Source organism: Convolutriloba macropyga, chromosome 14, assembly GCF_964194025.1.
Source record: "Convolutriloba macropyga chromosome 14, txConMacr16.3, whole genome shotgun sequence".
Classification (NCBI taxonomy): Eukaryota; Metazoa; Xenacoelomorpha; order Acoela; family Convolutidae; genus Convolutriloba; species Convolutriloba macropyga.
The window spans coordinates 24231362-24243518 of record NC_134481.1 but is presented as its reverse complement, the minus strand read 5'-3'; the positions used below and the strand labels follow the sequence as shown (position 1 = coordinate 24243518).

General features: G+C 36.3%; 1 protein-coding gene across 8 annotated transcripts in view; it reads left to right on the top strand.

Moving 5' to 3' along the window:
* The window catches only part of LOC142353562 (uncharacterized), an 87265-nt gene that overhangs the window by 3466 nt on the left and 71642 nt on the right, over positions 1-12157 (top strand). For 7 of the 8 annotated variants that reach the window (XM_075405826.1, XM_075405830.1, XM_075405829.1 and 4 more), the window contains 4 exons: positions 1-40; positions 134-607; positions 789-1076; positions 1276-1551. The exon at positions 1-40 is cut by the window's left edge. In XM_075405826.1, coding sequence (XP_075261941.1) covers positions 1-40; positions 134-607; positions 789-1076; positions 1276-1551 — 1078 coding nt within the window. The remainder of the gene's footprint in view (positions 41-133; positions 608-788; positions 1077-1275; positions 1552-12157) is intronic. The other variant, XM_075405827.1, reaches the window with a different exon arrangement.

Below are 12157 nucleotides of genomic sequence, written 5' to 3'. Positions count from 1 at the left end.
CAGCATTTGTCTGGATATGGTTGCCAGGACAAAAATAAAGGTGCGTTAAGAGCATTTTAAGCAAACAAAGTTAAAAGATTGCTTTGACCCATTAAATATTCTCAAAAATATTTTAACTGGTCTGTTTTTATAGAAGCACGACACTGTAGAGGTCCGATTCAATTGCAAGAATCCAAGAACAGATACATACAATTGGCAGGCTAACGTACTATTAGTCGGCAAAAAGGAATACATTGAAGAATGGAACAAAGACGCTTGGGTGCAAATAACTAACGCTCAGGTTGATATAAATTTTGTTCCGCTGGTTCCACTAGTTGATCCAGAACTAATAGTATACAATGATGTGAGTCAAATACTACTTGATGATTACAATGGTTGTTCTCAGAGTGCTAGGAAAAAATTGATAATGAATGAAAACGTCGAAACCCGCTTTCAAGAGACAAGGGCGAAGACACATAGTCAAGATGAAAACGACAACGCCCTACTCCACGATGAAAACCAGTACCCCGAATTAGACCCAAATGACGTGTCCAGATGCTTGAATGAACTTCCAAATATGAACGCTGAAAGGGCAAACCAATCAAACTGCAGCTCCACATCAAATCAGGTACATTGCCAAACCTTTTAGACAATTTTTATCGTTACGACCATGCTTTTTTTGAGGTCAGTTTTCAAAAAAGTTACTGATTGGTGATTCGCCATTCGTCTCAGGCCGAGCTTTTGCAAATAATGTAAAAAAAGGACAGCTTTTCGAAAAGTTTCTTGTTTCTGATTTGCTCTTTTCGTAGGCCGAGGTCAGTATTCAGAAGGCGGTTGAAGCACCACAATGCAGCTCAACATCCGGGAACAAAAAGTTGAAAAGACCCAGAATTGTTCATCCAAATGAGATGGCAGAGCTTGAAGTTAAAAGGGCCGAATTGGAAGCGTCTGAGGCCATCAAAACAGCGGCTGACAAAATAATGGATGCAGCGGTTATGATAACTAATTGCATGAGAGAGTTACAGCCAAAGCTCAAATCAATAGCCAACAGGAATTACCGGGAAATACAGATGTCTGCAAATGCCATAAGACAGCTTGTAAGATTTTTCTTTTGTCCATTGATGTGGCAATTAATTCGTTTTGACAGCTTGCTTGTAAGATTTTTCTGATTCGCCCATTGATTTGGCAATTAACACGTTTTACTGAAGAATTGTTGCCTCAAAAATTGAGCTTATTTTTCAAGTTTTTCGTTCTGAACAGAACATTCAAAGTTCAGAAATTTTATAATTGTTCTAGACATCAGAAGTTGCAAAACTTGGTGTACTATTGTCGGATCCAAAATCTTACTCAAATGTTGACCAACCAAAACTACTGATTCCAAAAGGACCTTTTGCAGGGGAGGATCTTGCGCTCGTTGGGGGACTTACTCCTCAGGTTATTGGCAGAAATGCGTCCAAGAAGCTATGGACAGTTGATGAGCTGAAAACGCACATGTTATCCCCTAAAGTGAAAAGCAAAGGTGGAGAAGAGGCCCGGACAGGTTTTCGCCTGTTAGAAAAAATCTCTTTAAAGGTAATTCGAAGTTTTTGAAATTTTTTTGAAGTTATTTTCTTCTAGTAATTTGTGTAAATACCTGAAAGTACTTCGAAAATGGCACAAGTAACTTCTTGTTTGAAGGATATTAATCTACTTTACCCAAATTTTGCACGAGATTTAGAATGTTTGTATGATTTTTATACCTGTTCCGGCTGAAATTTGACCAAAGGTGGCTGTCCACGTACGAGCTGGCCAAGGTCAGTCTTAGTAACAAAGCGAATGAAATCAGGTCGTTAGAGCGGAGAAGCAATGAAAAGCCGCCTTCGAATACGATGGATGATGAGAATGGGGAAGATTTTGATCCACCGAACCCAGCTGATTTAGGAACTTCTGATGACTGAGGGAGAAACGCTAGTGACTTCTAATAGATTGAAATGGACATTAGTTTCAGCTAGCTCTGATTAATTAATTTGCAGCCGTTCTTTACCAGATTCAGCATTCATCACAAACATTATGTGTTTTGAGGAATGATGCTTTTGTTTTGCTTTTTTTGTGTTGCTTTATAAATTACAACTTTGTTAAAAGAGACAATAGTACTCGGATTATTCATTTTTGTTGCTTTACTTCAAATAGAAAGGTGCTTAAAATAGATTTGTTTCTCGTTTACTAAGCTGAATTTTGCTCCTGTTTGTTACAAAAAATTCAAAACGTTTTTGATTAGTTTTTATCGAGAAACCGGTTTAAGGCGGTATAGTTTCTATATAGGGTAAGTTGTTGGACTTGACCCGTCAGTCAAAATGCTGGACTTGATCGCTTATCAGAATTATTCAAAGATTAAATATTCTCTTTTCTTATTGCTGACTAACTAAATGAATGATGCATTGAGCCAAGTTGCTTGACTTGACTCTTTTAAAGTTTTTGGTAACTTCTTGTTTAGAGAGACAGCCTTTTCGGGGTACAGTTTTTATATAGGGTCAAGTTGCTGGACTTGGCCCGTCGGTCAAATTGCTGGACTTGATCACTTATCAGAATTATTCAAAGATTAAATATTCTCTTTTCTTATTGCTGACTAACTAAATAAATGATACATTGAGCCAAGTTGTTGGACTTGACTCATTGAAAATGTTTGGTAACTATTTGTTTATAGAGACAGCCTTTTTGGAATAAAGTTTTTATATAGGGTCAAGTTGCTGGACTTGGCCCGTCGGTCAAGTTGATGGACTTGATCGCTTATCAGAATTGATCAAAGTTAAAATTTTCTCTTTTCATTTTGCTGACTAACTAAATGAATGATAGGTTGAGCCAAGTTGCTGGACTTGATTCTTTGAAAGTTTTTGGTAACCATTTTTTTATAGAGACAGCCTGTTTGGGGTACAGTTTTTATATAGGGTCAAGTTGCTGGACTTGGCCCTTCGGTCAAGTTGCTAGACTTGATCGCTTATCAGAAATATTCAAAGATTAAATATTCTCTTTTCTTATTGCTGACTAACTAAATGAATGATAGATTGAGCCAAGTTGCTGGACTTGACTCTTTGAAAGTTTTTGGTAACTATTTGTTTATAGAGACAGCCTTTTTGGGGTACAGTTTTTGTATAGGATCAAGTTGCTGGACTTGGCCCGTCGGTCAAGTTGCTGGACTTGATCGCTTATCAGAATTATTCAAAGATTAAATATCCTCTTTTCTCATTGCTGACTAACTAAATGAATGATAGATTGAGCCAAGTTGCTGGACTTGACTCTTCGAAAGTTTTTGGTAACTACTGTTTATAGAGACAGACATTTTTGGGTACACTTTTCATATAGGGTCAAGTTGCTGGACTTGGCGCATCGGTCAGGTTGGTTGACTTGATCGCTTATCAGAATTAATCAAAGTTTAAATATTCTCTTTTCATATTGCTGACTAACTAAATGAATGATAGATTAAGCCAAGTTGCTGGACTTGATTCTTTGAAAGTTTTTGGTAACTGTTTGTTTATAGAGACAGACTTTTTGGGGTACAGTTTTGATATAGGGTCAAGTTGCTGGACTTGGCCCTTCGGTCAAGTTGCTGGACTTGATCGCTTATCAGAATTAATCAAAATTAAAATTTTCTCTTTTCATTTTGCTGACTAACTAAATGAATGATAGATTAAGCCAAGTTGCTGGACTTGATTCTTTGAAAGTTTTTGGTAAATATTTTTTATAGAGACAGCCTGTTTGGGGTACAGTTTTTATATAGGGTCAAGTTGCTGGACTTGGCCCCTCGGTCAAATTGCTGGACTTGATCGCTTATCAGAATTATTCAAAGATTAAATATTCTCTTTTCTTATTGCTGACTAACTAAATAAATGATACATTGAGCCAAGTTGCTGGACTTGACTCATTGAAAATGTTTGGTAACTATTTGTTTATAGAGACAGCCTTTTTGGGGTAAAGTTTTTATATAGGGTCAAGTTGCTGGACTTGGCCCGTCGGTCAAGTTGCTGGACTTGATCGCTTATCAGAATTATTCAAAGATTAAACATCCTCTTTTCTCATTGCTGACTAACTAAATGAATGATAGATTGAGCCAAGTTGCTGGACTTGACTCTTTGAAAATTTTTGGTAACTATTTGTTTATAGAGACAGCCTTTTTGGGGTACAGTTTTTATATAGGGTCAAGAAGTTGCTGGACTTGGCCCGTCGGTCAAGTTGCTGGACTTGATCGCTTATCAGAATTATTCAAAGATTAAATATTCTCTTTTCTTATTGCTGACTGACTAAATGAATGACAGATTGAGCCAAGTTGCTGGACTTGACTCTTTGAAAGTTTTTGGTAACTATTTGTTTATAGAGACAGCCTTTTTGGGGTACAGTTTTGATATAGGGTCAAGTTGCTGGACTTGGCCCTTCGGTCAAGTTGCTGGACTTGATCGCTTATCAGAATTAATCAAAATTAAAATTTTCTCTTTTCATTTTGCTGACTAACTAAATGAATGATAGATTAAGCCAAGTTGCTGGACTTGATTCTTTGAAAGTTTTTGGTAAATATTTTTTATAGAGACAGCCTGTTTGGGGTACAGTTTTTATATAGGGTCAAGTTGCTGGACTTGGCCCCTCGGTCAAATTGCTGGACTTGATCGCTTATCAGAATTATTCAAAGATTAAATATTCTCTTTTCTTATTGCTGACTAACTAAATAAATGATACATTGAGCCAAGTTGCTGGACTTGACTCATTGAAAATGTTTGGTAACTATTTGTTTATAGAGACAGCCTTTTTGGGGTAAAGTTTTTATATAGGGTCAAGTTGCTGGACTTGGCCCGTCGGTCAAGTTGCTGGACTTGATCGCTTATCAGAATTATTCAAAGATTAAACATCCTCTTTTCTCATTGCTGACTAACTAAATGAATGATAGATTGAGCCAAGTTGCTGGACTTGACTCTTTGAAAATTTTTGGTAACTATTTGTTTATAGAGACAGCCTTTTTGGGGTACAGTTTTTATATAGGGTCAAGAAGTTGCTGGACTTGGCCCGTCGGTCAAGTTGCTGGACTTGATCGCTTATCAGAATTATTCAAAGATTAAATATTCTCTTTTCTTATTGCTGACTGACTAAATGAATGACAGATTGAGCCAAGTTGCTGGACTTGACTCTTTGAAAGTTTTTGGTAACTATTTGTTTATAGAGACAGCCTTTTTGGAATAAAGTTTTTATATAGGGTCAAGTTGCTGGACTTGGCCCGTCGGTCAAGTTGCTGGACTTGATCGCTTATCAGAATTGATCAAAGTTAAAATTTTCTCTTTTCATTTTGCTGACTAACTAAATGAATGATAGGTTGAGCCAAGTTGCTGGACTTGATTCTTTGAAAGTTTTTGGTAACTATTTTTTTATAGAGACAGCCTGTTTGGGGTACAGTTTTTATATAGGGTCAAGTTGCTGGACTTGGCCCTTCGGTCAAGTTGCTAGACTTGATCGCTTATCAGAAATATTCAAAGATTAAATATTCTCTTTTCCTATTGCTGACTAACTAAATGAATGATAGATTGAGCCAAGTTGCTGGACTTGACTCTTTGAAAGTTTTTGGTAACTATTTGTTTATAGAGACAGCCTTTTTGTGGTACAGTTTTTATATAGGGTCAAGAAGTTGCTGGACTTGGCCCGTCGGTCAAGTTGCTGGACTTGATCGCTTATCAGAATTATTCAAAGATTAAATATTCTCTTTTCTTATTGCTGACTGACTAAATGAATGACAGATTGAGCCAAGTTGCTGGACTTGACTCTTTGAAAGTTTTTGGTAACTATTTGTTTATAGAGACAGCCTTTTTGGGGTACAGTTTTTATATAGGGTCAAGTTGCTGGACTTGGCCCTTCGGTCAAGTTGCTAGACTTGATCGCTTATCAGAAATATTCAAAGATTAAATATTCTCTTTTCTTATTGCTGACTAACTAAATAAATGATACATTGAGCCAAGTTGTTGGACCTGACTCATTGAAAATGTTTGGTAACTATTTGTTTATAGAGACAGCCTTTTTGGAATAAAGTTTTTATATAGGGTCAAGTTGCTGGACTTGGCCCGTCGGTCAAGTTGCTGGACTTGATCGCTTATCAGAATTGATCAAAGTTAAAATTTTCTCTTTTCATTTTGCTGACTAACTAAATGAATGATAGGTTGAGCCAAGTTGCTGGACTTGATTCTTTGAAAGTTTTTGGTAACTATTTTTTTATAGAGACAGCCTGTTTGGGGTACAGTTTTTATATAGGATCAAGTTGCTGGACTTGGCCCGTCGGTCAAGTTGCTGGACTTGGCCCTTCGGTCAAGTTGCTAGACTTGATCGCTTATCAGAAATATTCAAAGATTAAATATTCTCTTTTCTTATTGCTGACTAACTAAATGAATGATAGATTGAGCCAAGTTGCTGGACTTGACTCTTTGAAAGTTTTTGGTAACTATTTGTTTATAGAGACAGCCTTTTTGGGGTACAGTTTTTGTATAGGATCAAGTTGCTGGACTTGGCCCGTCGGTCAAGTTGCTGGACTTGATCGCTTATCAGAATTATTCAAAGATTAAATATCCTCTTTTCTCATTGCTGACTAACTAAATGAATGATAGATTGAGCCAAGTTGCTGGACTTGACTCTTCGAAAGTTTTTGGTAACTACTGTTTATAGAGACAGACTTTTTTGGGTACACTTTTTATATAGGGTCAAGTTGCTGGACTTGGCGCATCGGTCAGGTTGGTTGACTTGATCGCTTATCAGAATTAATCAAAGTTTAAATATTCTCTTTTCATATTGCTGACTAACTAAATGAATGATAGATTAAGCCAAGTTGCTGGACTTGATTCTTTGAAAGTTTTTGGTAACTGTTTGTTTATAGAGACAGACTTTTTGGGGTACAGTTTTGATATAGGGTCAAGTTGCTGGACTTGGCCCTTCGGTCAAGTTGCTGGACTTGATCGCTTATCAGAATTAATCAAAATTAAAATTTTCTCTTTTCATTTTGCTGACTAACTAAATGAATGATAGATTAAGCCAAGTTGCTGGACTTGATTCTTTGAAAGTTTTTGGTAAATATTTTTTATAGAGACAGCCTGTTTGGGGTACAGTTTTTATATAGGGTCAAGTTGCTGGACTTGGCCCCTCGGTCAAATTGCTGGACTTGATCGCTTATCAAATTTATTCAAAGATTAAATATTCTCTTTTCTTATTGCTGACTAACTAAATAAATGATACATTGAGCCAAGTTGCTGGACTTGACTCATTGAAAATGTTTGGTAACTATTTGTTTATAGAGACAGCCTTTTTGGGGTAAAGTTTTTATATAGGGTCAAGTTGCTGGACTTAGCCCGTCGGTCAAAATGCTGGACTTGATCGCTTATCAGAATTCTTCAAAGATTTAATTTGCTAGACTTGATCGCTTATCAGAATTATTCAAAGATTAAACATCCTCTTTTCTCATTGCTGACTAACTAAATGAATGATAGATTGAGCCAAGTTGCTAGACTTGACTCTTTGAAAGTTTTTGGTAACTATTTGTTTATAGAGACAGCCTTTTTGGGGTACAGTTTTTATATAGGGTCAAGAAGTTGCTGGACTTGGCCCGTCGGTCAAGTTGCTGGACTTGATCGCTTATCAGAATTATTCAAAGATTAAATATTCTCTTTTCTTATTGCTGACTGACTAAATGAATGACAGATTGAGCCAAGTTGCTGGACTTGACTCTTTGAAAGTTTTTGGTAACTATTTGTTTATAGAGACAGCCTTTTTGGGGTACAGTTTTTATATAGGGTCAAGTTGCTGGACTTGGCCCGTCGGTCAAGTTGCTGGACTTGATCGCTTATCAGAATTATTCAAAGATTAAACATCCTCTTTTCTCATTGCTGACTAACTAAATGAATGATTGATTGAGCCAAGTTGCTGGACTTGACTCTTTGAAAATTTTTGGTAACTATTTGTTTATAGAGACAGCCTTTTTGGGGTACAGTTTTTATATAGGGTCAAGAAGTTGCTGGACTTGGCCCGTCGGTCAAGTTGCTGGACTTGATCGCTTATCAGAATTATTCAAAGATTAAATATTCTCTTTTCTTTTTGCTGACTGACTAAATGAATGACAGATTGAGCCAAGTTGCTGGACTTGACTCTTTGAAAGTTTTTGTTTACTATTTGTTTATAGAGACAGCCTTTTTGGGGTACAGTTTTTATATAGGGTCAAGTTGCAGGACTTGGCAGGTCCGTCAAGTTGCTGGACTTGATCGCTTATCAGAATTAATCAAAGTTAAAATTTTCTCTTTTCATTTTGCTGACTAACTAATTGAATGATAGATTAAGCCAAGTTGCTGGACTTGATTCTTTGAAAGTTTTTTGGTAACTATTTTTTTATAGAGACAGCCTGTTTGGGGTACAGTTTTTATATAGGGTCAAGTTGCTGGACTTAGCCCTTCGGTCAAGTTGCTAGACTTGATCGCTTATCAGAATTATTTAAAGATTAAATAATCTCTTTTCATATTGCTGACTAACTAAATGAATGATAGATTGAGCCAAGTTGCTGGACTTGACTCTTTGAAAGCTTTTGGTAACTGTTTGTTTAAAGAGACAGACTTTTTGGGATACAGTTTTTATATAGGGTCAAGTTGCTGGAATTGGCCCTTCGGTCAAGTTGCTAGACTTGATCGCTTATCAGAATTATTCAAAGATTAAATATTCTCTTTTCTTATTGCTGACTAACTAAATGAATAATAGATTGAGCCAAGTTGCTGGACTTGACTCTTTGAAATTTTTTGGTAATTATTTGTTCATAGAGACAGAATTTTTGGGTTACAGTTTTTATATAGGGTCAAGTTGCTGGACTTGGCCCGTCGGTCAAGTTGCTAGACTTGATCGCTTATCAGAATTAATCAAAGTTTAAATATTCTCTTTTCATATTGCTGACTAACTAAATGAATGATAGATTGAGCCAAGTTGCTGGAATTGACTCTTTGAAAGTTATTGGTAACTATTTGTTTATAGAGACAGACTTTTTGGGGTACAGTTTTTATATAGGATCAAGTTGCTGGTCTTGGCCCGTCGGTCAAGTTGCTGGACTTGATCGCTTATCAGAATTCTTCAAAGATTAAATATTCTCTTTTCATATTGCTGACTAATGAAATGAATGATAGATTGAGCCAAGTTGCTAGACTTGACTCTTTGAAAGTTTTTGGTAACCATTTGTTTATAGAGACAGACTTTTTGGGTTACAGTTTTTATATAGGATTAAGTTGCTGGACTTGGCCCGTCGGTCAAGTTGCTGGACTTGATCGCTTATCAGAGTTATTCAAAGATTAAATATTCTCTTTTCTTATTGCTGACTAACTAAATGAATGATAGATTGAGCCAAGTTGCTGGACTTGACTCTTTGAAAGTTTTTTGTAACTATTTGTTTATAGAGACAGCCTTTTTGGGGTACAGTTTTTATATAGGATCAAGTTGCTGGACTTGGCCCGTCGGTCAAGTTGCTAGACTTGATCGCTTATCAGAATTAATCAATGTTTAAATTTGCTCTTTTCATATTGCTGACTAACTAAATGAATGATAGATTGAGCCAAGTTGCTGGACTTGACTCTTTGAAAGTTTCTGGTAACTATTTGTTTATAGAGACAGCCTTTTTGGGGTTCAGTTTTTTGTATAGGATTAAGTTGCTGGACTTGGCCCGTTGGTCAAGTTGCTGGACTTGATCGCTTATCAGAATTTTTAAAGATAAAATATTCTCTTTTCTTATTGCTGACTAGCTATATGAATGATAGATTGAGCCAAGTTGCTGGACTTGACTCTTTGAAAGTTTCTGGTAATTATTTGTTTATAGAGACAGCCTCTTTGGGGTACAGTTTTAATATAGGATTAAATTGCTGGACTTGGCCCGTTGGTCAAGTTGCTGGACTTGATCGGTTATCAGAATTTTAAAAGATTAAATATTTTTTTTCTTATTGCTGACTGACTAAGTGAATGATAGATTGAGCCAAATTGCTGGACTTGACTCTTTGAAAGTTTCTGGTAACTATTTGTTTATAGAGACAGCCTTTTTGGGGTACAGTCTTTATATAGGATTAAGTTGCTGGACTTGGCCCGTCGGTCAAGTTGCTGGGTTTGATCGCTTATCAGAATTATTCAAAGATTAAATATTCTCGTTTCTTATTGCTGACTAATGAAATGAATGGTAGATTGAGCCAAGTTGCTGGACTTGACTCTTTGAAAGTTTTTGGTAACTATTTTTTTATAGAGACAGCCTGTTTGGGGTACAGTTTTTATATAGGGTCAAGTTGCTGGACTTGGCCCTTCGGTCATGTTGCTGGACTCGATCGCTTATCAGAATTATTCAAAGATTAAATATTCTCTTTTCTTATTGCTGACTAACTAAATGAATGATAGATTGAGCCAAGTTGCTGGACTTGACTCTTTGAAAGTTTCTGGTAATTATTTGTTTATAGAGACAGCCTCTTTGGGGTACAGTTTTTATATAGGATTAAATTGCTGGACTTGGCCCGTTGGTCAAGTTGCTGGACTTGATCGGTTATCAGAATTTTAAAAGATTAAATATTTTTTTTCTTATTGCTGACTGACTAAATGAATGATAGATTGAGCCAAATTGCTGGACTTGACTCTTTGAAAGTTTCTGGTAACTATTTGTTTATAGAGACAGCCTTTTTGGGGTACAGTCTTTATATAGGGTCAAGTTTCTGGACTTGGCCTGTCGGTCAAGTTGTTGGACTTGATCGCTTATCAGAATTCTTCAAAAATTAAATATTCCCTTTTCATATTGCTGACTAATGAAATGGAAATGAATGATAGATTGAGCCAAGTTGCTGGACTTGACTCTTTGAAAGTTTCTGGTAATTATTTGTTTATAGAGACAGCCTCTTTGGGGTACAGTTTTTATATAGGATTAAATTGCTGGACTTGGCCCGTTGGTCAAGTTGCTGGACTTGATCGGTTATCAGAATTTTAAAAGATTAAATATTTTTTTTCTTATTGCTGACTGACTAAATGAATGATAGATTGAGCCAAATTGCTGGACTTGACTCTTTGAAAGTTTCTGGTAACTATTTGTTTATAGAGACAGCCTTTTTGGGGTACAGTCTTTATATAGGATTAAGTTGCTGGACTTGGCCCGTCGGTCAAGTTGCTGGGTTTGATCGCTTATCAGAATTATTCAAAGATTAAATATTCTCGTTTCTTATTGCTGACTAATGAAATGAATGGTAGATTGAGCCAAGTTGCTGGACTTGACTCTTTGAAAGTTTTTGGTAACTATTTGTTTATAGAGACAGCCTTTTTGGGGTACAGTTTTTATATAGGATCAAGTTGCTGGACTTGGCCCGTCGGTCAAGTTGCTAGACTTGATCGCTTATCAGAATTAATCAATGTTTAAATTTGCTCTTTTCATATTGCTGACTAACTAAATGAATGATAGATTGAGCCAAGTTGCTGGACTTGACTCTTTGAAAGTTTCTGGTAACTATTTGTTTATAGAGACAGCCTTTTTGGGGTACAGTTTTTTGTATAGGATTAAGTTGCTGGACTTGGCCCGTTGGTCAAGTTGCTGGACTTGATCGCTTATCCGAATTCTTCAAAGATTAAATATTCTCTTTTCATATTGCTGACTAATGAAATGAATGGTAGATTGAGCCAAGTTGCTGGACTTGACTCTTTGAAAGTTTTTGGTAACTATTTGTTTATAGAGACAGCCTTTTTGGGGTACAGTTTTTATATAGGATCAAGTTGCTGGACTTGGCCCGTCGGTCAAGTTGCTAGACTTGATCGCTTATCAGAATTAATCAATGTTTAAATTTGCTCTTTTCATATTGCTGACTAACTAAATGAATGATAGATTGAGCCAAGTTGCTGGACTTGACTCTTTGAAAGTTTCTGGTAACTATTTGTTTATAGAGACAGCCTTTTTGGGGTACAGTTTTTTGTATAGGATTAAGTTGCTGGACTTGGCCCGTTGGTCAAGTTGCTGGACTTGATCGCTTATCAGAATTTTTAAAGATTAAATATTTTTTTTCTTATTGCTGACTAACTAAATGAATGATAGATTGAGCCAAATTGCTGGACTTGACTCTTTGAAAGTTTCTGGTAACTATTTGTTTATAGAGACAGCCTTTTTGGGGTACAGTCTTTATATAGGATTAAGTTGCTGGACTTGGCC